The sequence below is a fragment of the Pseudophryne corroboree genome, chromosome 5 (genome assembly GCF_028390025.1).
Source record: "Pseudophryne corroboree isolate aPseCor3 chromosome 5, aPseCor3.hap2, whole genome shotgun sequence".
Classification (NCBI taxonomy): domain Eukaryota; kingdom Metazoa; phylum Chordata; class Amphibia; order Anura; family Myobatrachidae; genus Pseudophryne; species Pseudophryne corroboree.
In genome coordinates this window covers 38,934,836-38,961,243 of record NC_086448.1, presented here as the reverse complement: position 1 = coordinate 38,961,243, position 26,408 = coordinate 38,934,836, and the positions used below count along the sequence as shown (strand labels likewise).

General features: G+C 48.7%; 1 protein-coding gene across 1 annotated transcript in view; it reads right to left on the bottom strand.

The window, feature by feature from the left end:
• The window catches only part of COL22A1 (collagen type XXII alpha 1 chain), a 381,368-nt gene that overhangs the window by 51,610 nt on the left and 303,350 nt on the right, over positions 1-26,408 (bottom strand). The window contains exon 41 of the mRNA XM_063925140.1: positions 4,165-4,218. Within this exon, the coding sequence (XP_063781210.1) occupies positions 4,165-4,218 (54 nt within the window). The remainder of the gene's footprint in view (positions 1-4,164; positions 4,219-26,408) is intronic.

Genomic DNA, 26,408 nt, shown 5'->3' with positions numbered 1-26,408 from the left:
AACAAGTTTCTATATTCACCTCAGCAGTGGTATAATGTTGGGTATCCCCATGTATGCAAGTTACCCCAATAGGTATTTGCTGGACCTTTAAGGGGTTCACTAACCCAGCTTTCACGAGGGTAACTAAACTTCCTGAATCTAGCAAGGCCTCTACCCGGTTACCCTCTAAGAACACATCACACATTTGTTTTTCCAGCTCAGGTGAAGGTACCACAGTACAGGCTAACCTAGCAAAGAAAGACATTCTGCGACATTCAAAGGCAGCATCACATTGCATGGGTTCTTGCATGACTGGGCAATTGGCAACAACATGACCTGGCATACCACATCTAAAACATTTAACCACACGATTATCAACCCGTTTGGGCAACATAGACCGTTCTAGCCCCATTGGCCTGTCTCCAGGGCCAGTGTTTACAGTCTCTCCAGCCTTGCGTTCTCTTAACCGCCCAGCAACGTTTTCCCACGGAACAGTCTTACCAGTCTTTACTGAAGGGCGCTGTCGAGGATCTATTGGTTGCTGGGTGGTCATCTGTAGTTCCTCTGCTGCCAAATACCGCTCTACCATGTCTACTAATTGGTCAGCAGTACCCGGGTTTCCATGGCTCACCCACTTGCGCAGGACCATGGGCAAAGATCTCAAGTAGCGGTCCATGACGACTCTTTCAACCATCTGGGGACCAGTTAATGTCTCTGGCTGTAGCCATTTTTTTGTTAGCTGAATAAGGTCGTGCATCTGAGAGCGCGGAGGCTTCTCCATGGCGTACACCCAACGGTGCACCCGTTGTGCTCGTACTGACAGCGTGACTCCCAGGCGGGTCAGGATCTCAGTCTTTAGTTTATCATAGTCCCGAGCCTCAGCAGGGCTTAAATCAAAGTACGCTTTTTGGGGCTCACCTGACAGAAAAGGTGCCAGCAGACTGGCCCACTGTGCTTTTGGCCAGTTCTCACGCTCTGCAGTCCTTTCAAACGTGGTCAAGTAGGCCTCCACATCGTCAGCCTCTGTCATTTTCTGCAAGAAGTGACTGGCCCGTATAGAACTAGAGCTGGTCGGAGCACTGACGGCCACATCTCCAATCCGGGCTGCAAGGCTCTGCACCACTTCTGTTAAGGCCTCTCTATCCTGACGCTGTTGCCGGTAAAGTTCGTCAATAGCCACCTGCTGCTGTCTCCTATTTTCCTCCATTGCCACCTGCTGCTGTCGGTTGGCCTCCTGCTGAGCCGCTGTAGCTTGCAGCAAGGCTTTAAGCAGATCCTCCATGTCGACAGATTTTTCAGGCGGCTTTGTAGCTGCTTTCACCCAAGACATATATCAAACCCTCAGGGGTGAGTCTCAGTAACTTCACACTGGGCTGTATCTGCATAAACCACCGTTTTCTGCAGGCCTCACAAAGCTGCTGCTTTCACTTATGCGCAGAACGGGGTTGCTCGCATTCTCCACCAAGTTGTAACACTGTAGGGGTGCAAGGCGCCTTTTCCTGGGGAATATGGTAGCACGCAGCAGCTGAGGAACAACACAAGTCCAGTTTCTGGTACAACTGACCCCGGCCAGTTTTATTGAAACAGAAAATAAAACAAACCCCAAAATAAAAATACCTTGCCTGTCCGGCACTAACTAAACATAAGATATTCCTAACTGTCACTAAACAAAACACAGAGTTCTTCAGTACATACTGTATAGCTCACTTGCCTCAGAAAGCGTGTCTCTAACACACAGATCCCTCAGCCTTCCCAGGCAGTCTGCCCATACTAATCAGGTTAGCAGCACTATAACACACTTACACAGCTGAAACCCTGATTAGCCCTCTGTGAGGCCAAAGACCCGAACTGGGCCCAATGTCTAGAACTCGCCTTATCTCTCTCTCAGAGCCTTTACCCAGCTTTTACAGCAAACTGAAAAGGTTCAGACAAAACAAAAAGCATTTTTCCTAGAAGTTAACATTTTCTAAAACATGTAAGACAAGAACCTGGGACAAATATACCTGCCCTCAAACACTATCCCAGTGTTCTTGTCACAATATATATATATATATCTCCTATATCAGTGATGGGGAACCTTTGCCACAGGAGGCCGCTACACAGACCAAACGAAAATGAAAGTTACCATGCAGGGAGGGGATCCGGTCTGAAGATCGACAGTGCCTAGGTTGACAATGTTTAGGTCGACCACTATAGGTCGACAGTCACTAGGTCGACATGTTTTCAAGGTCGACAGCGTTTCTAGGTTGACATGTTCTAGGTCGACAGGTCAAAAGGACGACATGAGTTTTTAAAATTTTTTTCTTTTTTTGAACTTTTTCATACTTAACGATCCACGCGGACTATGATTGGGAACAGTAACCTGTGCCGAGCGAAGCGAGCCATTCGAGGGGACACGGTGCACTAATTGGGCTTCCCGGTCACGGTACGTAGAAAACGACTCCAAAAAAACATGAAAAACTCATGTCGACCTTTTGACCCGTCGACCTAGAACATGTCGACCTAGAAACCCTGTCGACCTTCAAACACTGTTGACCTAGTGACTGTCGACCTATAGTGGTCGACCTAAACATTGTTGACCTAGACACTGTCGATCTTATGATCCACACCCGCAGGGAGATGTTACAGCCTGCTGATAATTACATATAATCACTGGTCTGACTGTTTCACACTTGCTGAATATGGAGAGAGGGTGCTGGAGAGAGACAGTGGGGGTAGGGGTAGGTTCTTGGTGTGGCAGTTGCCTTTCATATTCAAACTGACTGATTTCCACTTACGGTTACATTTATCTAACGCTGCTCCTCACCTATGTGGTGCTGCCGGCAGCCACTGGAGGGACAAGGACACACACACACACACACACACACCCTATGTACACTGCACCCCCCACCTATATACTGCCCCTATATACACACACACTGCACCCTCATACCCCTTCATATAGTGCCCCCTACATACAGGGCACATCCCTCCTCCGTATACTGCTTCCGCTATATTCCATATACTCCGCACCCCCTCCTCTACATACTATGATGGTTACTTGCCATCCCGGGACTCGGCAACAAGTAACAGCAGTAACCAGGAAACGGATGCAGGAAACACCAGACGGTCTCGCAGCACTCGGAGTTGAGGCAAAAGGGACACATGTGGCCACTTACCGGTGGGGGGAGAAGGTGAATCAGTCAGGCAGGAAGGGGTGAGACCCTGTGTGGGGTGAGCAGTGTGGTGACCGGGAGGAGGAGGGGTCAGCGCTGGGGCTGCAGGTGAGGCGGCCAGGGCAGACTGCATTGACTCTAGTCACGGACCCTGATGGCAAGGGGATCTGCATGGAAGCAGGGTGGATTGGAGCACACTGCAGGTTACCATATAGGGGCAGCGCCGGCAGCATTTTGAATTTGCAGCGGCAACTCCTGATTGGCTGCCGGTCCGTGACCTCCAATTGGTTCATGGCTTGCTCCAAATTTTAAATATTGCCGGTGCTATCCTTCTATGGCTGCCTGCTCCAGACTCCCTCCCTGTGCTGCTTCTGTGGTGTCTGCCTGCCGCAGTCGTGCCTAGGGGCGTCCCCATGTATTCTGTAGCCTTGTCCTGGGATCGGAATCCGGCACCAAGAGCAGTAAGTTGTGAAGACTGCAGGGTAAGTGGAAGGTGAGGGGGGTGGGCAGTCCCAGGACCAACAATTTCTGAAGGCAGTCCTGGAGGCAGCAGATAATCGGCTCAACTGCCTTATATATACTGCGCGCTGGTGGAGGGGTGGGGTCCTGTGTTTGCCCCTCCAACACCCCGCACAGGCCGCGCCCAGACCCCTCTGGCCAGCTGCTGGTGTCCTCTACCCCCCCCCCCCCCCCCCTGTGAGCTCACACGTGCCAGTACGTGTGTATATAGTGCAGCATCATTATAGCCTGCCTGTTACGGATCTACAGTATATATATATATATATATATATATATATATATATATTATTGTTAGTTGCTCCTAGGAACGATATACGTTACCCTTAATATCTCAACAGACTTCTGTATACAGTAGAGATGCACTGTTGTGGCCTATAAGCCCAGTATATAAACCTCTTACCCCTCCCCCAGGAATATTTTTCTTTCAATGCATGACTGACTGTGGTATTTATTATTGCATCCTATTAATTAATTCAGTTGTCCTTGTTTCCCGTAATGCTAGCATACTTACAGGCAGTCCCTGAGCCCCTTCCCTGCCCGGTGGGCCAAGGTCTCCTGGTTTCCCCTAGAGAAAAGAGAGTATTATTAGTAATGTAGAAATATAATATTGTAGTGGATTCATATTTATGTAAATTGGAAGATAAAATTAAAAGCTGACTAGTAAAAACTAAACAATAAATTCTAATAATAGAGATATAAAATATGATTATATGGAGGATGAGAAAAATACTCCTATAGTAATATTAATGCTTCACTTAAATGTGATGCTCTTAATATTATTTTATACCTGCGCTTAGCCTGAAAATATACAGTTATGCAGACGCCTTTACTTTACCAGGAGGATCAGTGGACTGAAAACTCTATTTAATGAGAACCTGTCATATTGGCATGAAATCTCATTAGTATCATTCAGGCTGCTTCACGCTGTAACTCTAGCCTACTTTCATTGATAAATTTCCCATTAGGCATGTGAGGCACAAGCCTAGGGGACGCCACATGCTTGGGGGCGGCACTTGGACACTTGTTTTTTACTCTTATTTTTTTTACTGTCAATAAGAAATATACCAGTAGCAACAGAATATTTCAACTATAGCACAGTACCGTGCCATACGCCTGAAAGGAGTGTGAACGGGTAAGACGTGCGCAGACTGCCCCAGTAAGCCGCCCTACTTAGTAAATATGTAGGCATTATTAAAAACAAAATTAAATGTCATAGCTGATGATTAGTTTTATTATTCAAAAAGAAAGAAAATAAGTCTCTATGGTCGTGCACCAGGTGCTACTGCAGCTGTTCAAATATCTTATTTTATTTAATTATTATTATTAAACTTGTTATTAAACACAAGAGTCTGGGGCCTATGTAGTGATAATTGCTGCAGCGCTGTTATTATTAACAGTCCGTGTCGCTATGTACTAAGTGTAACTCGCAGGACCAGTAGAAGTGATAACTGCTCTCCCTGCAAGTTACATCTCACCACAGGACCAACAAAGTCATACTATAACTGCTCTCCCTGTGAGTTACATCCCATCCACAAGACCAGCAGAAGTGATAACTGCTCTCCCTGCGAGTTACATCCCATCCACAGGACCTGCAGAAGAGATAACTGCTCTCCCTGCGAGTTACATCCCATCCACAGGACCAGCAGAAGAGATAACTGCTCTCCCTGCGAGTTACATCCCATCCACAGGATCAGCAGAAGTGATAACTGCTCTCCCTGCGAGTTACATCGCATCCACAGGACCAGCAGAAGAGATAACTGCTCTCCCTGCGAGTTACATCCCACCACAGGACCAGCAGAAGTGATAACTGCTCTCCCTGTGAGTTACATCCCATCCACAGGACCAGCAGAAGAGGTAACTGCTCTCCCTGCGAGTTACATCCCACCACAGGACCAGCAGAAGAGATGACTGCTCTCCCTGCGAGTTACATCCCACCACAGGACCAGCAGAAGTGATAACTGCTCTTCCTGCAAGTTACATCCCACCACAGAACCAGCAGAAGTGATAACTGCTCTCCCTGCGAGTTACATCCCATCCACAGGACCAGCAGAAGAGATAACTGCTCTCCCTGTGAGTTACATCCCATGCACAGGACCAGCAGAAGAGATAACTGCTCTCCCTGCGAGTTACATCCCATCCACAGGACCAGCAGAAGTGATAACTGCTTTCCCTGTGAGTTACATCCCATCCAAAGGACCTGCAGAAGTTATAACTGCTCTCCCTTGAGTTACATCCCACCACAGGAACAGCAGAAGTGATAACTGCTCTCCCTGCGAGTTACATCCCATCCACAGGACCTGCAGAAGTGATAACTGCTCTGCCTGCAAGTTACATCCCACCACAGGAACAGCAGAAGTGATAACTGCTCTCCCTGCGAGTTACATCCCACCACAGGACCAGCAGAAGTGATAACTGCTCTCCCTGCAAGTTACATCCCACCACAGGATCAGCAGAAGTGATAACTGCTCTCCCTGCAAGTTACATCTCACCACAGGATCAGCAGAAGTGATAACTGTTCTCCCTGCAAGTTACATCTCACCACAGGACCAACAAAAGTCATACTATAACTGCTCTCCCTGTGAGTTACATCCCATCCACAGGACCAGCAGAAGTGATAACTGCCCTCCCTGTGAGTTACATCCCACCATAGGACCTGCAGAAGTGATAACTGTTCTCCCTGTGAGTTACATCCCATCCACAGGACCAGCAGAAGTGATAACTGCTCTCCCTGTGAGTTACATCACATCCACAGGACCAGCAGAAGAGATAACTGCTCTCCCTGCGAGTTACATCCCACCACAGGACCAGCAGAAGTGATAACTGCTCTCCCTGTGAGTTATATCCCACCACAGGACCAGCTGAAGTGATAACTGCTCTCCCTGCGAGTTTACATCCCATCCACAGGACCAGCAGAAGAGATAACTGCTCTCCCTGCGAGTTACATCCCATCCACAGGACCAGCAGAAATGATAACTGCTCTCCCTGCGAGTTACATCCCATCCACAGGACCAGCAGAAATGATAACTGCTCTCCCTGTGAGTTACATCCCATCCACAGGACCAGCATAAGTGATAACTGCTCTCCCTGTGAGTTACATCCCATCCACAGGACATGCAGAAGTTATAACTGCTCTCCCTTGAGATACATCCCACCACAGGAACAGCAGAAGTGATAACTGCTCTCCCTGCGAGTTACATCCCATCCACAGGACCTGCATAAGTGATAACTGCTCTCCCTGCAAGTTACATCCCACCACAGGATCAGCAGAAGTGATAACTGCTCTCCCTGCGAGTAACATCTCACCACAGGACCAGCAGAAGCTATAACTGCTCTCCCTGCGAGTTACATCCCACCACAGGACCTGCAGAAGTGATAACTGCTCTCCCTGCGAGTTACATCCCACCACAGGACCTGCAGAAGTGATAACTGCTCTCCCTGCAAGTTACATCCCACCACAGGATCAGCAGAAGTGATAACTGCTCTCCCTGCAAGTTACATCCCACCACAGGATCAGCAGAAGTGATAACTGCTCTCCCTGCAAGTTACATCCCACCACAGGATCAGCAGAAGTGATAACTGCTCTCCTTGCAAGTTACATCCCACCACAGGATCAGCAGAAGTGATAACTGCTCTCCCTGCAAGTTACATCCCACCACAGGATCAGCAGAAGTGATAACTGCTCTCCCTGCAAGTTACATCCCACCACAGGATCAGCAGAAGTGATAAGTGCTCTCCCTGTGAGTTGCATCCCACCACAGGATTAGCAGAAGTGATAACTGCTCTCCCTATGAGTTACATCCCACCACAGGACCAGCAGAAGTGATAACTGCTCTCCCTGCAAGTTACATCCCACCACAGGATCAGCAGAAGTGCTAACTGCTCTCCTTGCAAGTTACATCCCACCACAGGATCAGCAGAAGTGATAAGTGCTCTCCCTGTGAGTTGCATCCCACCACAGGATTAGCAGAAGCTATAACTGCTCTCCCTGCGAGTTACATCCCATCCACAGGACCAGCAGAAGAGATAACTGCTCTCCCTGTGAGTAACATCTCACCACAGGACCTGCAGAAGTGATAACTGCTCCCTGTGCGAGTTATGTCTCACCACAGGTCCAGCAGAAGTGATTACTGCTCTCCCTGCGAGTTGCATCCCACCACAGGACCAGCAGAAGTGGTAAGTGCTCTCCATGTCAGTTACATCCCACCACAGGACCAGCAGAAGTGATATCTGCTCTCCCTGCAAGTTGCATCCCACCACAGGATCAGCAGAAGTGATAAGTGCTGTCCCTGTGAGTTACATCCCATCCACAGGATCAGCACAAGTGATAACTGCTCTCCCTGTGAGTTACATCCCACCACAGGATCAGCAGAAGTGATAACTGCTCTCCCTGTGAGTTACATCCCATCCACAGGACCAGCAGAAGAGATAACTGCTCTCCCTGCGAGTTGCATCCCACCACAGGACCAGCAGAAGTGGTAAGTGCTCTTCATGTGAGTTACATCTCACCACAGGACCAGCAGAAGTGATAACTGCTCTCCCTGCAAGTTGCATCCCACCACAGGATCAGCAGAAGTGATAAGTGCTCTCCCTGCAAGTTGCATCCCACCACAGGATCAGCAGAAGTGATAAGTGCTGTCCCTGTGAGTTACATCCCATCCACAGGATCAGCAGAAGTGATAACTGCACTCCCTGTGAGTTACATCCCACCACAGGATCAGCAGAAGTGATAACTGCTCTCCCTGCAAGTTGCATCCCACCACAGGATCAGCAGAAGTGATAAGTTCTGTCCCTGTGAGTTACATTCCATCCACAGGATCAGCAGAAGTGATAATTGCTCTCCCTGTGAGTTACATCCCACCACAGGATCAGCAGAAGTGATAAGTGCTCTCCCTGTGAGTTACATCCCACCACAGGATCAGCAGAAGTGATAAGTGCTCTCCCTGTGAGTTACATCCCACCACAGGATCAGCAGAAGTGATAAGTGCTCTCCCTGTGAGTCGCATCCCACCACATTGGAGGCGTCGGTCACATTTGTGATATTGGAGGATCTGACACCGCACATGCACACAGTGACAGTTACCGGAGTTGGCTGGAGGCTGCGGCAGAGGGTCTGCAATCGAATACTCTATAGGCATAAAAAGGTTTACATCATCTGACTATGCCGAAAAACCAGTGGGGCCAGATTCTGAGTTTGATACATAGAGCTCAGACTGTATTCCCCATTGTTAATAAAGAGGACTGCGGCCTACAGCACTAGTTAGCCGGGATGTAGTTAAAATACTGCCGGACGGGATCCTGGAGGTTGAAATACAGATGCCGGAATCCCAAACAACGGTATGAGACCGTCGTTAAAATCCCTGTGCAGTTCGGGATATCGGCGTAAAAACACTGAAGCCCAGAATCCCGATCGTTCTTCCAGTGGGACGCGCTCACGTCCTGCCACAAGGCAGGGGGGGGGTTAGGTTTAGTCATCAGAAGGGGGTTAGGTTTAGGTTGCAGGGACGGAAAGGTTATGGTTAGGCACTTGGAAGGGGAGGTTAGGGTTAGGCACCAAGTGGGGAGGGTTAGGTTTAAGCAGTGAGGAAAGGACGGTTAGGCATCACCGCGGAGGGTTAGAGTTAGGCACCACCGCGGAGGGTTAGGGTTAGGCATCACCGCGGAGGGTTTGGGTTAGGCATCACCGCGGAGGGTTTGGGTTAGGCATCACCGTGGAGGGTTAGGGTTAGGCATCACCGCGGAGGGTTAGGGTTTGGCATCACCGCAGAGGGTTAGGCATCACCGCGGAGGGTTTGGGTTAGGCACCACCGAGGAGGGTTATTGTTAGACCCCACCGGGGAGGGTCAGTGTCAGGTACCCACAAGGAAGGGTTAGTGTTAGGGAAGGGGGCAGTGCAGGGTTAGGGTACTTCTGGAGGGGCTGTCGGGATTCTGATGTCGGGATGCCACTGTTGGGATTCTGACCTCCCGGATGCCGTCCATCAGGATATCATACTGAATCCAGTTAGCCCTCTTCAGCAGATATCTGTGAAATATCCTGCATTAGGCTGTTAGTACATAGCTACAATTCATAGAGTTATGAAGAAACTTTTTTACATCATTTTATGAAAAAAATTCTTGATAAATAGGCCCCTTAGTTGTGATTATTTTTAAAGAAACCACAGACGGAAAATAGTGTATGAAAGAAAATATAGTAGTAGTGAGTAAAATAGAACCATGTTACATAATTTACATTTTATCTGTAAAATACAGACATACAATAGATTGTTTCTATTAAATAATTATTATACACACACTTTGATGAGTCTGTATAAATGACACTAATTGATATTTAGTAAGATATTGGGGTTTAGCATATCACGTAGTCTCCTATTGTGCATCCTTCATGTGTCTGTGACATGCCTGAGTGATACAGTAGCTGTGAGTACTATACACTGCTCTATTAATAGTATAAGATGTAAAAGTACCATGCAATTGATACAATGTTGACATCTGTTGCAAGAGATCGCCACAATATTAAAAGAATATTTCTCCATTTATAAATGTTATCTCTGTATTGCAGCTAGTGTTTGCATATCAATCTCTCTTCCGGGCAGAGGTCGCTGCTCCACGTATCACACATACAGAATATAGGTGGTCATTCCGAGTTGATCGCTCGCTAGCTGTTTTTAGCAGCCGTGCAAACGCTATGCCACCTCCCACTGGCAGTGTATTTTAGCTTAGCAGAAGTGCGAACGAAGGGATCGCAGAGCGGCTACAAAATTATTTTGTGTAGTTGCAGAGTAGCTTCAGACCTACTCGGCGCTTGTGACGACTTCAGACTGTTAAGTTCCTGTTTTGACGTCACAAACACGCCCTGCATTCTCCCAGCCACGCCTGCGTTTTTCCTGGCACGCCTGCGTTTTTCCGAACACTCCCTGAAAATGGTCAGTTGACACCCAGAAACGCCCACTTCATGTCAATCACTCTGCGGCTGAAAAGCTTCGCTAGACCCTGTGTGAAAATACATAGTTCGTTGTAATAGTACATCGCGTGTGCGCATTGCACCGCATACGCATGCGCAGAAGTGCCGTTTTTTAGCCTCATCGCTGCACAGCGAACGAAAGCAGCTGGCGAACAACTCGGAATGACCACCATACTGTATACAGAGAAAGTGATGACAAGTTACAGATAATATTAACAGTGATCAAACTGATCCATAGCTGGATATTACTAGACATGGGATCCTATGTATTAATAATTGCGGCACTGCCCGTCTGTATCGTGACAAATACTTCCATTGGTGGGAATATCCCCGCAATGTACTAAGTGTAACTCGCAGGGACAGTGGTAGCAATAACCGCTCTCCCTGCTAGTTACATCCCTGGCGTATTGGAAGGGTTTTTCACATTTTAGAAGTGTAATTTCCTGGAGCTGGACCAGAGGCTGCAGGAGAGGGATCTTAAGATCCCTCTCCTGAATATATGCCTCCATAGACAGAGGCATAAAGAGGATGGCATAAATAAGTGGGGCCAAAGTTTGGTACATAGGGGTCAGTTTGTTGTCCCCATTGATAATAATGTGGACTGCGGTCTACAGCGCTAATTAGTCTTGTGCAGGAGATTTTTGTGAAATTAGCACATAACTACAATATAATTAAAAAAAATCAGGCAGAACTATAATTTAATTATGAACAACATGCTTGACAAATGGGCCCCAGGTAACTAATATACTGACATCTGACCATGGTGGTCATGTGGTCATTCTGAGTTGTTCGCTCGCTAGCAGTTTGTAGCGGCCGTGCAAACGCTATGCCGCCTCCCACTGGGAGTGTATTTTAGCTTAGCAGAAGTGCGAACTAATGTATCGGTACAAAGTTTTTTGTGCAGTTTCAGAGTAGCTCAGCGCTTGCGATCACTTCAGACTGTTCAGTTCCGGATCACACCCGCCCAGCGTTCACCCAGCCACGCCTGCGTTTCTTCTGGCACGCCTGCGTTTTTCAGACCACTCCCTGAAAACGGTCAGTTGACACCCAGAAAAGCCCACTTCAAGTCAATCACTCTTCGGCCAGCAGTGCGACTGAAATGCTTCGCTAGACCCTGTGCAAAACTACATCGTTCGTTGTGCCGGTACGATGTTTGTGCACATTGCACCGCTTACGCATGCGCAGAACTGCCGATTTTTAGCCTGATCGCTGCGCTGCGAACAAATGCAGCTAGCGATCAACTCGGAATGACCCCCCATGTTCATACTTTTTTCATCATAATATATTATTCCATCAGTGTCTGAAAAAAGTGTTTATTTTTCACTGTTATGGGCCCTACACACTTGCGATTCACCGCCGAGCTGCCCGACGGTGGATACAGCGACGGGCGACCCGGCGGCGAGGGGGAGGTGACGGGAGGAGTAAAGTTTCTTCACTCCCCCCATCACCCGGCTCCATAGCAGTGCAGGCAAATATGGATGAGATCGTCCATATTGGCCTGCATGCACAAGCGACGGGGCACCAGCGATGAACGAACGCGGGGCCGCGCATCGTTCATTGTTGCTGCCTCCATACTGAAAGATATGGACGGTATCTTCCATATCTTTCAGTACTATCGCCCAGTGTGTAGGGCGCATTATACTCGTTAGTTTTAGTACAATTAAAAATATAAAAGGTCTATCAATTTCTGTGTTTGCGTCTTCGATTGCAGTTAATATAGAAGGGCATTTATAGTTTTCAGCTGTCTTTCTTAGCAGACGTCATAATCTTCATTGTAATGTTAAAACGAGGGGGGCAAAAAATGACAGTTTTTAATTAAGTTTCATAAAAAAGACAAGCCTTTATTATGGGAGTCTTAAATTATGGGGGTAATTCAGATCGAATCGCTGCTGTGCATTTTCACACAGCGGGCAATCAGGTCCAAACTGCGCATGCGTATGCACCACAATGCACATCGGACAACAACAACTGGCATCGCCGGTCAGCGACGGGAGGGTGCAAAAAATCCAATCTAACGGGCGTTCGCAAGGTGACTGGCAGGACGCGGCCGTTTGTGGGCGGCAACTGATCGTTTACTGGGAGTGTCCGGAAAAATGCAGCCGCGCCCAAGCGTTTTCAGGGAGTGTGTGTGACGTCAGCTCCGGCCCCAATCAGCCTGTTCTCATCGCACTGTAGGAGTAAGTTCTGGGCTGCGCAGAGACTGCATTACGTGGAAATTCGCAGCTCAGCGATCAGATCTGAATTACCCCCAATGTCTGTCTGTTTTTGCCCAGTTTTGTTCTATTACTGTTGTTCCAATTGTAAAGCGCAACGCAATATGCTGCGCTATATAAGAAACTGTTAATAAATAAAATAAATATTTACTATCTGTGATAGTTGGTATTACCCCGCTACATGACAGCTGCAGGAGTGTAAAATCATGGGGGTAATTCAGACCTGGGCCAGTATTTACAAAAAATCCGAGTTTGGCCGATTTGTGTTTTTTTTTCTAAATCCCAATCCGGGAATTCACTAAGCACCAATCTCGGCAGTGTCTGGTCTATTCGTAATGGTTTGAATGACAACGTTCCGAAATACGAATGAATAGACCATCGGTCAAACGTTGGTCAAACTATGTTATTTCATAGAATACGGGAATTCACTATTCATTCGTATTTGGGTGTTAGTTTCTGAGTGCTCAAGTGCGGGTCTGTTTTTTTTCGATTCGTTAAAAAAAGCAGCAAAAAAATAGACCTGCTTTTTCCAGTCGAGTTTGGATAACCATGCACGGATCAGTGAGATCTGTGCATGGTTATCTATGGGAAAGGGTCTGTTTAATGTAAAATCTGAATAAAAAATTGCGTGGGGTCCCCCCCCCCCAAGCATAACCAGCCTCGGGCTCTTTGAGCCGGTCCTGGTTGATAAAATATGGGGGGGGAAATGACAGGGGTTCCCCCATATTTAATCAACCAGCACCGGGCTCTGCGCCTGGTCCTGGTTCCAAAAATACGGGGGACAAAAAGCGTAGGGGTCCCCCGTATTTTTGAAACCAGCACCGGGCTCCACTAGCTGGGGAGATAATGCCACAGCCGGGGGACACTTTGATATCGGTCCCTGCGGCCGTGCCATTAAAATCCCAACTAGTCACCCCTGGCCGGGGTACCCTGGAGGAGTGGGGACCCCTTCAATCAAGGCCCCCCCCCCCTCCAGCCACCCAAGGGCCAGGGGTGAAGCCCGAGGCTGTCCCCCCCCCATCCAAGGGCGGTGGATGGGGGGCTGATAGCCTTGTTTACAAAATGTGAATATTGTTTTTAGTAGCAGTACTACCAGTCCCAGCAAGCCTCCCCCGCAAGCTGGTACTTGGAGAACCACAAGTACCAGCATGTGGTGGAAAACCGGGCCCGCTGGTACCTGTAGTACTACTACTAAAAAAATACCCCAATAAAAACAGGACACACACACCGTGAAAGTACAACTTTATTACATACATGCACACCAACATGCACACATACTTACCTATGTTCCCACGAGGCTCGGTCCTCTTCTCCATGTAGAATCCTAGGGGTACCTGTGTAAAAAATTATACTCACATAATCCAGGGTACCTTCTGTTCTTTGTATAATCCACGTACTTGGCAAAATAATAAAACGGAAACCCGACCACGCACTGAAAGGGGCCCCATGTTTACACATGGGACCCCTTACCCCGACTGCCAGGACCCCCCCTGACTCGTGTCAAAGAGGGTCCCTTCAGCCAATCAGGGAGCGCCACGTCGTGGCACTCTCCTGATTGGCTGTGTGCTCCTGTAGTGTCTGTCAGGCAGCACACGGCACAGATACAATGTAGCACCTATGCGCTCCATTGTAGCCAATGGTGGGAACTTTGCGGTCAGCGGTGAGGTTACTTTCGGTCAACCGCTGACCGCAAAGTTCCCACCATTGGCTACAATGGAGCGCATAGGCGCTACATTGTATCTGTGCCGTGTGCTGCCTGACAGACACTACAGGAGCACACAGCCAATCAGGAGAGTGCCACGACGTGGCGCTCCCTGATTGGCTGAAGGGACCCTCTTTGACACGAGTCAGGGGGGGGGGTCCTGGCAGTAGGGGAAAGGGGTCCCATGTGTAAACATGGGGCCCCTTTCAGTGCGTGGTCGGGTTTCCGTTTTATTATTTTGCCAAGTACGTGGATTATACAAAGAACAGAAGGTACCCTGGATTATGTGAGTATAATTTTTTACACAGGTACCCCTAGGATTCTACATGGAGAAGAGGACCGAGCCTCGTGGGAACATAGGTAAGTATGTGTGCATGTTGGTGTGCATGTATGTAATAAAGTTGTACTTTCACGGTGTGTGTGTCCTGTTTTTATTGGGGTATTTTTTTAGTAGTAGTACTACAGGTACCAGCGGGCCCGGTTTTCCACTGCATGCTGGTACTTGTGGTTCTCCAAGTACCAGCTTGCGGGGGAGGCTTGCTGGGACTTGTAGTACTGCTACTAAAAACAATATTCACATTTTGTAAACAAGGCTATCAGCCCCCCATCCACCGCCCTTGGATTGGGGGGGGGGGGGGGGAGACAGCCTCGGGCTTCACCCCTGGCCCTTGGGTGGCTGGAGGGGGGGGGACCCCTTGATTGAAGGGGTCCCCACTCCTCCAGGGTACCCCAGCCAGGGGTGACTAGTTGGGGTTTTAATGGCACGGCCGCAGGGACCGATATCAAAGTGTCCCCCGGCTGTGGCATTATCTCCCCAGCTAGTGGAGCCCGGTGCTGGTTTCAAAAATACGGGGGACCCCTACGCTTCTTGTCCCCCGTATTTTTGGAACCAGGACCAGGCGCAGAGCCCGGTGCTGGTTGATTAAATATGGGGGAACCCCTGTCATTTTTCCCCCCATATTTTTTCAACCAGAACCGGCTCATAGAGCCCGAGGCTGGTTATGCTTAGGAGGGGGGACCCCACGCAATTTTTTCTAACTTTTTTAAGACTTTAATGAACTTTTTAAGGTACACAATGAAGCCCTGCACGGATCTCACAGATCCGGCCGGGATTCCTTGTGTTTTGTCAGGCATTGTTTTACTCATCACTCCCGTAAAACACTGCCTGATATTACGAATCACATCGACATCGGAAAAAACTAATGTGCAAAACTCGGCAGCTTAGTGAATGACCGTATCAGGATTCAAAAAGTTGCAGTAAAATGTACCCGATACCATTCGAGATCAAACACCCTTCAAAACGGCAAAAACACGAATATTAGTAAATAAACCCCCTGATCGTTAGGCTGCGTTTTCATACAGAGGGCGATCAGGTCTAAACTGCACATGCGTATGCACCGCAATGCACAGGCGCGTCACCCGGGTACAAAGCGGATCGCCTCTCAGCGATGGTTTTGTGCGAAGAATCCATTCGCACAGGCAAACGTAAGGAGATTGACAGGAAGAAGACGTTTGTGGGTGTCAACTGACCGGTTTCTGGGAGTGGTTGGGAAAACGCAGGCGTGTCTATGCGTTTGCAGGGAGGGTGTCTGACGTCAAATCCGGTCCCGGACAGGCTGATGTGATCGCAGTAGCTGAGTAAGTTCTGGGCTGCGCAGACACCGCACAAGATCAGTTTGTACGTCTCTGCTACACATGCGATCACACACTTGCACAGCGAAAATACACTACCCTGTAGGCGGTGACTATCTGATCGCAGCAGTGCAAAAATCACCTGCTAGTGATCAGATCTGAATTACCCTCATTATCCGTTCCTTACTGTGTGTATGCTTGGCTCAGACACCCGATACTATTGTTCTATTATTATATTATATTAAACATCCAAATGACAGCTTATAGCCAAACAATGAAAATTATAATACTGGGCGGTGGTGGGGGACGATCACTGTAGTACCTGGGGTTGCCCCTGACCCCTATTCTGCCCCCGTGCTGCAAAATAAAACGTATAACTGCCTGCTCATTGTGCACACAAAGCTGCGAACAGAGAGGACAGCGATTTGTTTTCGCATTACTGGACATCATACAGAATATTTAAACATTTCGCATAGTGCCGCTGACGTTAGGGAGGAGGCTGCATTGTATTCATGTAGAGGGAGAGGAGCAGGTAATTAGAAGGCAGCACAGCCCTGCTATACCCCGCCACGTTCCACTGAGCTGCTTTTCAAATGCATAGAATTATTTCCAGACCTTGGCTACTAACATGCCGGTCACAGCTCCGTCTGCCGCAGAGCTGCCAGAGTACACTAAATAATACGAGAATTATTTATCAGGAGTTTTTAAATTCAAAACCTCAACAAAGTGAAAGGATCAGCGTGTAAGCCGGGAGAATTCACTAATCAATAACTTTGGAAGTGTTTGTGCCGGCTGACTTCATTCATGGGCCCCTGATAAACACCCCGGGCTGCGCTCCAGCGCACTGTGAGGATTATTACGTGCGCCAGGAGAGGGGAAGGAAGACATAAGCTCATGTAAGAAGCACAGTAAAGAGAAGCCACACTATTTGTTTGTATCACTGGGCTGATACTTTTGCTGTCTTGCGTTCGGATAGTCGCCGCCTCCAGGGGGAATGTAAATTCGCCGTGCAAGTGTGCGAGGCTAAGTGTACGCCGAGCTGCTACAATCCACTTTGTGCAGTCTCTGCGCAGCCCAGAACTTACTCCTAGAGTGTGATGAGAACGGGCTGATCGGTGCCAGATGTCACACACCCGCCCTGAAAACACTGGGGAACGCCTGCGTTTTTCCGGACACTCCCAGTAAACGGTCAATTACCACCCACAAGCGGCTTCCTCCTGTCAAACACCTTGCGAACCCCCGTGCGAACGGATTTTTTGCACCTTCCCGCTGCTGACCGGCGATGCCCTTTGTTGCTGTCCGACGCGCAGGTACAGCTGGAATCTGCTTGTAGCTTTGTAGGTCTGTGGATCCCGCCTGGAGATGCACATGATGGAGAGATGATGGAATGATGGAAAGGGTGCAACACTTTAAGGTCCAGCCTGGCATGCCAAGGGAATATGGGGCAGAGTAGGTGGAAAGCAACGTCTGGTCGAGCTCCCTGCATCTCAGGTGTCTTATTGGAGAATTGGTGACCGAGAACCCTATTCTGGTTGGATCGCAAAATTTGAGAAATGCAATCCAGCCGATTATCGAACAACTGCGCATCCTGCGATCAGCGATTATGTCTGCAAACGCATTGTGCTTCAATGCAATCACATTTTGATTGGCAGGCAGGCAGAGTTTAGAGGAGGAAACATGGCATTTTGTGGGCGTATTTGTAAAAATACAGGCGTGGCGAGACGTTTTTCGGGTGGATCTCTGACGTCAGCGATGACCAATTCCAGAATTGTGGATGACATTTCCTGGTGCAGATGGAAAAACTCTTCGATGTTCCGGTATTTGCGTATGGTTATGAGATCACATTGCTCATTGCGATGCGTTCGCAATTTCTGCAATGGGCGTTTTTTTCTCTATTTCTGGGCGGCGACTATTTGATCGCAGCGACTGCTTTTTAGCAAGATTAGCGATCCAGCCTGACTAGAGTCCTGTATACTGTCAGGATATGTATATAGAGTACGGCTCTATGTTTGTTTTCATTTTATACAGACTGTGTAGCTCTGTGTGATGGCACAGGACTCAATGCCCACATACAATAAAGCAGAGCTGGCATGAGCACGCGGCACCTTACTGACAGCTGATATCTATCTAGATGCAGATGAGCCCCTCTCAGTGTCCAAACAGTATACAGGTGTCATATATCACATTACTCAGCGCAGTCTACGAATGTTTCCAAGACGCATTTCCAGAAAAAAAAATATTAAGCAGAGTTGCATGGGATCTGGCGGCTCACTCACGCCAGGCATCTAACGCTGTGTGGTGTATTGATGCTAGATGTATGAGGAGCGGACGCATCTGTATTTTGCACACGTGGAACAAACTCAATTTTTTTTCTTTTTTGGAGTTTAACATGTGGTACATAATTTGACCTCTACTGACGCAGTGTGAGTCATGTGTCCCAGACCCCCATCACGCAATGCCGTGTCATGTTAAAACCACCCTTTTCACTAGGAAGTGGCCACCTGGGGTCTCCCGGACTTTCCAGGAGTGTAGGCAAGTAGTGGTTTCCAAACTAGCTGCTGTGGCACACCGGCACCCATGGTCCCCGCAGGGTACTTACAAATGTGCCACGAGTTGGTGATCCCGTCTCAAATAAATCTTTAGACTTTTTTTAGGCTGACTGTTACCTTACAGAGGCAGCACCAGTGCGGTGGGTGCAGAGGGTGTGTGCACAAAGGTCACCTGCTCTAGGGAGGCCCACACTCCCGCACTGTACACCCTCCACCCGTGTTTAATGCAGTAACAAAAATCAGCGGGAAAATGGCGTGACGGCTAATTTTTCAGAGATTTGCGCATACGCGGTAGAGAGGTCACGGGTACATTGGGCCTAATTCAGAATTGATCGCAGCAGCAAATTTGTTAGCAGTTGGGTAAAACCATGTGTACTGCAGGGGGGGGGGGGGGCAGATGTAAGATGTGCAGAGAGCGTTAGATTTGGGTGGGGTGTGTTCAAACCGAAATCTAAATGCAGTGTAAAAATAAAGCAGCTGGTATTTACCCTGCACAGAAACAATATAACCCACCCAAATCTAACTCTCTCTGCACATGTTACATCTGCCAACCCTGCAGTACACATGGGCCCTCATTCCGAGTTGTTCACTCGCTAGCAGATTTTAGCAGCATTGCACACGCTAAGCCGCCGCCCTCTGGGAGTGAATCTTCGCTTAGCAGAATTGCAAACGAAAGATTAGCAGAATTGCGAATAGAAAATTCTTAGCAGTTTCTGAGTAGCTCGAGACTTACTCCTGCACTGCGATCAGCTCAGCCCGTTTCGTTCCTGGTTTGACGTCACAAACACTCCCTGCGTTCGGCCAGCCACTCTCCCGTTTCTCCAGACACTCCCGCGTTTTATCCTGGCATGCCTGCGTCTTTCCGCACACTCCCAGAAAACGGTCAGTTTCCACCTAGAAACACCCACTTCCTGTCAATCATACTCCAATCACTTCAACGATGAAAATTCTTCGTTCGGACGTGAGTAAATCTACTAAGTTTTGTGCTAAAATACTTAGCGCATGCACACTGCGTACCATGCACATTTTCCCATTAATCGCTCCGTTGTGAAAATCATCAACGAGCGAACAACTCAGAATGACCCCCATGGTTTTGCCCAACTGCTAACAAATTTGCTGCTGCAATCAACTTTGAATTACCCCCTCAGTGCAAACGCCTTCTTCCTGGAAACTCTAAGCGGTATATTTACTAAAGGTCGATTTTAATCAATTTTGATCGATTTCAGATCAATTAAAATCGATCGTAATTGATTCTGGGCTTCCAGGGTTAAACACACATTTACTAATTAGTAAATATACCCCTATGTATTATGGCAAAGAGGAGGGGGCCCGCACTGAGCCTGCACATAGGCCCCACTCCTCTTATACCTCCTCCACCATAATATATACTGTACAGTAATACTGTATGCTGTACTAAATAGAGGGACAAACAAGGAGCATGCATCTCCTAGAACAAACCATGTTGCAGTATGAGTGATGCAGATGCGTTTATGTTTTTGCATGCAGGGAATATACTGGCTATTTTTGCATGCAGCGCACATATATTGGGAGGCCTTAATATTACACTGACATTACACAAAATATAAAATAAGATTTTACTCACCGGTAAATCTATTTCTCGTAGTCCGTAGTGGATGCTGGGAACTCCGTAAGGACCATGGGGAATAGCGGCTCCGCAGGAAACTGGGCACAACTAAAAGAAATCTTTTAGACTACCTGGTGTGCACTGGCTCCTCCCACTATGACCCTCCTCCAAGCCTCAGTTAGGATACTGTGCCCGGAAGAGCTGACACAATAAGGAAGGATTTTGAATCCCGGGTAAGACTCATACCAGCCACACCAATCACACCGTATAACTTGTGATACTATACCCAGTTAACAGTATGAAATATAACTGAGCCTCTCAACAGATGGCTCAACAATAACCCTTAGTTAGGCAATAACTACATACAAGTATTGCAGACAATCCGCACTTGGGATGGGCGCCCAGCATCCACTACGGACTACGAGAAATAGATTTACCGGTGAGTAAAATCTTATTTTCTCTGACGTCCTAGTGGATGCTGGGAACTCCGTAAGGACCATGGGGATTATACCAAAGCTCCCAAACGGGCGGGAGAGTGCGGATGACTCTGCAGCACCGAATGAGAGAACTCAAGGTCCTCCTCAGCCAGGGTATCAAATTTGTAGAATTTTGCAAACGTGTTTGCCCCTGACCAAGTTGCAGCTCGGCAAAGTTATAAAGCCGAGACCCCTCGGGCAGCCGCCCAAGATGAGCCCACTTTCCTCGTGGAATGGGCTTTTACGGATTTAGGATGCGGCAATCCAGCCGCAGAATGCTCCAGCTGAATTGTGCTACAAATTCAGCGAGCAATAGTCTGCTTAGAAGCAGGAGCACCTATTTTGTTGGGTGCCTACAGGATAAAAAGCGAGTCAGTTTTCCTGACTCCAGCCGTCCTGGAAATATAAATTTTTAAGGCCCTGACTACGTCCAGTAACTTGGAATCTTCCAAGTCCCTAGTAGCCGCAGGCACTACAATAGGTTGGTTTAAGTGAAAAGCTGATACCACCTTAGGGAGAAACTGGGGACGAGTCCTCAATTCTGCCCTATATATATGGAAAATCAGATAAGGGCTTTTACATGACAAAGCCGCCAATTCTGACACACGCCTGGCCGAAGCCAAGGCCAATAACATGACCACTTTCCACGTGAGATATTTCAAATCCACAGTTTTAAGTGGCTCAAACCAATGTGATTTTAGGAAACTCAACACCACGTTGAGATCCCAAGGTGCCACAGGAGGCACAAAAGGGGGCTGAATATGTAGCACTCCCTTTACAAATGTCTGAACTCCAGGCAGTGAAGCCAGTTCTTTCTGGAAGAAAATCGACAGAGCCGAAATCTGGACCTTAATGGAACCCAAGTTTAGGCCCATAGTCACTCCTGACTGTAGAAAGTGCAGAAAACGACCCAGCTGAAATTCCTCTGTTAGGGCCTTCCTGGCCTCACACTTTCGCCAAATACGGTGATAATGGTTTGTGGTTACTTCTTTCCTGGCTTTTATCAGCGTAGGAATGACTTCCTCCGGAATGCCTTTTTCCTTTAGGATCCGGAATTCAACCGCCATGCCGTCAAACGCAGCCGCGGTAAAGGGCCCTACACACTGGCCGATTTTTTGAAAGATATGAACGATCTCGTTCATAAATGAACGAGAACTCGTTCATATCTTTCAGTGTGGAGACTCCTGCGATGAACGATGCGCGGCCCCGCGCTCGTTCATCGCTGGTCTCCTGTCGGCTGTGCATGCAGGCCAATATGGACGATCTCGTCCATATTTGCCTGCACTTCAATGCAGCCGCGTGACGGGGGGAGTGAAGAAACTTCACTCCCCCCGTCACTGCCCCCCCGCCGCCGGGTCGCTCGTCGGCCGTATCCGCCGTCGGGCAGCTCGGCGGCGGGTCGGCCAGTGAGTAGGGCCCTTAAGTCTTGGAACAGACAGGGCCCCTGCTGTAGCAGATCCTGTCTGAGCGGTAGAGGCCATGGGTCCTCTGAGATCATTTCTTGAAGTTCTGGGTACCAAGCTCTTCTTGGCCCATCCGGAACCACAAGTATCGTTCTTACTCCTCGTTTTCTTATTATTCTCAGTACCTTTGGTATGAGAGGCAGAGGAGGGAATACATAAACCGACTGGTACACCCACGGTGTCACTAGAGCGTCCACAGCTATTGCCTGAGGGTCCCTTGACTTGGCGCAATATCTAGTTTTTTGTTTAGGCGGGACGCCATCATGTCCACCTGTGGCCTTTCACAACGGTTTACCAACAGTTGGAAGACTTCTGGATGAAGTCCCCACTCTCCCGGGTGTAGGTCGTGCCCGGAATGAACACTGCTGACAGTGCTAAGACGTGATTCTCCGCCCATCGGAGAATCCTTGTGGCTTCTGCCCTCGCCATCCTGCTTCTTGTGCCGCCCTGTCGGTTTACAAGGGCGACTGCCGTGATGTTGTCTGATTGGATCAGTACCGGCTGGTTTTGAAGCAGAGGCCTTGCCAGACTTAGGGCATTGTAAATGGCCCTCAGTTCCAGAATATTTATGTGTAGGGACGACTCCTGACTTGACCAAAGTCCTTAGAAATTTCTTCCCTGTGTGACTGCCCCCCAGCCTCGAAGGCAGGCATCCGTGGTTACCAGGACCCAGTCCTGTATGCCGAATCTGCGGCCCTCTTGAAGATGAGCACTCTGCAGCCACCACAGTAGAGATACCCTGGTCCTTGGAGACAGGGTTATCAGCCGATACATCTGAAGATGCGATCCCGACCACTTGTCCAAGAGGTCCCACTGAAAGGTTCTTGCATGGAACCTGCCGAATGGAATTTTGCTTCGTAAGAAGCTACCATTTTTCTCAGGACTCGTGTGCAGTGATGCACCGATACCTGTTTTGGTTTCAGGAGGTCTCTGACTAGAGATGACAGCTCCTTGGCTTTCTCCTGCGGGAGAAACACTTTTTTCTGTTCTGTGTCCAGAACCATCCCCAGGAACAGTAGGCGTGTGGTAGGAACCAGCTGTGACTTTGGAATGTATAGAATCCATCCGTGCTGTTGTAGCACTTCCCGAGATAGTGCTACTCCGACCAACAACTGCTCCTTGGACCTCGCCTTTATAAGGAGATCGTCCAAGTACGGGAAAATTAAAACTCCCTTTTTTCGAAGGAGTATCATCATTTCTGCCATTACCTTGGTAAAGACCCTCGGTGCCGTGGACAGTCCAAACGGCAGTGTTTGGAATTGGTAATGGCAATCCTGTACCACAAATCTGAGGTACTCCTGGTGAGGATGGTAAATGGGGACATGTAGGTAAGCATCCTTGATGTCCAGGGATACCATGTAATCCCCCTCCTCCAGGCTTGCAATAACCGCCCTGAGCGATTCCATCTTGAACTTGAATTTTTTTATGTATGTGTTCAAGGATTTCAAATTTAAAATGGGTCTCACAGAACCGTCCGGTTTCGGTACCACAAACAGTGTGGAATAGTAACCCCGTCCTTGTTGAAGTAGGGGCACCTTGACTATCACCTGCTGGGAATACAGCTTGTGAATTGCCTCTAGCACAGCCTCCCTGCCTGAGGGAGTTGTCGGCAAGGCAGATTTGAGGAAACGGCGGGGGGGAGACGCCTCGAATTCCAGCTTGTACCCCTGAGATACTACTTAAAGGATCCAGGGATCCACCTGTGAGCGAGCCCACTGATCGCTGACATTTTTGAGGCGGCCCACCACCGTACCTGGCTACGCCTGTGGAGCCCCCGCGTCATGCGGTGGACTCAGAGGAAGCGGGGGAAGAATTTTGATTCTGGGAACTGGCTGACTGGTGCAGCTTTTTCCCTCTTCCCTCGTCTCTGTGCAGAAAGGAAGTGCCTTTGGCCCGCTTGCTTTTCTGAAGCCGAAAGGAGACTGTACCTGATAATACAGTGCTTTCTTAGGCTGTGAGGAAACCTGAGGTAAAAAAATTTCTTCCCAGCTGTTGCTGTGGATACGAGGTCCCAGAGACCATCCCCAAACAATTCCTCACCTTTATAAGGCTCTATGTGCCTTTTAAAGTCAGCATCACCTGTCCAGTGTCGGGTCTCTAATACCCTCCTGACAGAATGGACATTGCATTAATTCTGGATGCCAGCCGGCAAAATATCCCTCTGTCCCTCCTATATAAGACGACGTCTTATGTTCGCAAAATAGTATCCCTGTTTGACAGGGTTACAGACCACGCTGCAGCAGCACTATCTGCAGGTCTCAGTCTAGTACCTGAGTGTGTAAATACAGACTTCAGGATAGCCTCCTGCTTTTTATCAGCAGGTACCTTCAAAGTGGCCGTATCCTAAGACGGCAGTGCCACCTTTTTTGACAAACGTGTGAGCGCCTTATCCACCCTAGGGGATATCACCCAGCGTAACTTATCCTCTGGCGGGAAAGGTTACGCCATCAGTAACTTTTTAGAAATTACCAGTTTCTTATCGGGGGAACCCACGCTTTTTCACACTTCATTCACTCATTTGATGGGGGAACAAAACACTACCTGCTTTTTCTCCCCAAACATAAAACCCTTTTTTAGTGGTACTTGGGTTAATGTCAGAAATGTGTAACACATTTTTTTATTGCCGGGATCATGTAACGGATGTTCCTAGTGGATTGTGTATATGTCTCAACCTCGTCGACACTGGAGTCAGACTCCGTGTCGACATCTGTGTCTGCCATCTCTGAGGGAGCGGGCGTTTTTGAGCCCCTGATGGCCTTTGAGACGCCTGGGCAGGCGCGGGCTGAGAAGCCGGCTGTCCCATAGCTGTTACGTCATCCAGCCTTTTATGTAAGGAGTTGACACTGTCGGTTTATACCTTCCACCTATCCATCCACTCTGGTGTCGGCCCCACAGGGGGCGACATCACATTTATCGGCATCTGCTCTGCCATCACATAAGCCTCCTCATCAAACGTGTCGACACAGCCGTACCGACACACCGCACACACACAGGGAATGCTCTGACTGATGACAGGACCCCACACAGCCCTTTGGGGAGACAGAGAGAGAGAGTATGCCAGCACACACCAGAGCGCTATATAATTTAGGGATTAACACTATATTGAGTGAATTTTTCCCAATAGCTGCTTGTATATACAATATTGCGCCTAAATTTAGTGCCCCCCTCTCTTTTTAACCCTTTGAGCCTGCAAACTACAGGGGAGAGCCTGGGGAGCTGTCTTCCAGCTGCACTGTGAAGAGAAAATGGCGCCAGTGTGCTGAGGGAGATAGCTCCGCCCCTTTTTCGCTGACTTTTCTCCCGCTTTTTTATGGATTCTGGCAGGGGTATTTATCACATATATAGCCTCTGGGGCTATATATTGTGATATATTTGCCAGCCAAGGTGTTTTTATTGCTGCTCAGGGCGCCCCCTCCAGCGCCCTGCACCCTCAGTGACCGGAGTGTGAAGTGTGTATGAGGAGCAATGGCGCACAGCTGCAGTGCTGTGCGCTACCTTGGTGAAGACTGATGTCTTCTGCCGCCGATTTTCCGGACCTCTTCTTGCTTCTGGCTCTGTAAGGGGGACGGCGGCGCGGCTCCGGGAACGAACACCAAGGCCAGTTCCATGCGGTCGATCCCTCTGGAGCTAATGGTGTCCAGTAGCCTAAGAAGCCCAAGCTAGCTGCAAGCAGGTAGGTTCGCTTCTTCTCCCCTTAGTCCCTCGATGCAGTGAGCCTGTTGCCAGCAGGTCTCACTGTAAAATAAAAAACCTAAAATAAACTTTCTTTCTAGGAGCTCAGAAGAGCCCCTAGTGTGCATCCAGCTCGGCCGGGCACAGAAATCTAACTGAGGCTTGGAGGAGGGTCATAGTGGGAGGAGCCAGTGCACACCAGGTAGTCTAAAAGCTTTCTTTTAGTTGTGCCCAGTCTCCTGCGGAGCCGCTATTCCCCATGGTCCTTACGGAGTTCCCAGCATCCACTAGGACGTCAGAGAAATGGGGCAATTCAGGTAGCTGCGATGGAGACAATACAGTACAGTGGTACTGTACACTGTTGTCAATTGAACTGGATGTGATATGATATCTCCACAGTGATGACATGGCAACATATTGTGCCTGGTGGCCCAGCAGTGACTTACCTGATCCTGGCAGCTGCAGCAGCTCCAGCGCGGCTTCTGGGTCTTGGCAGTTATGTG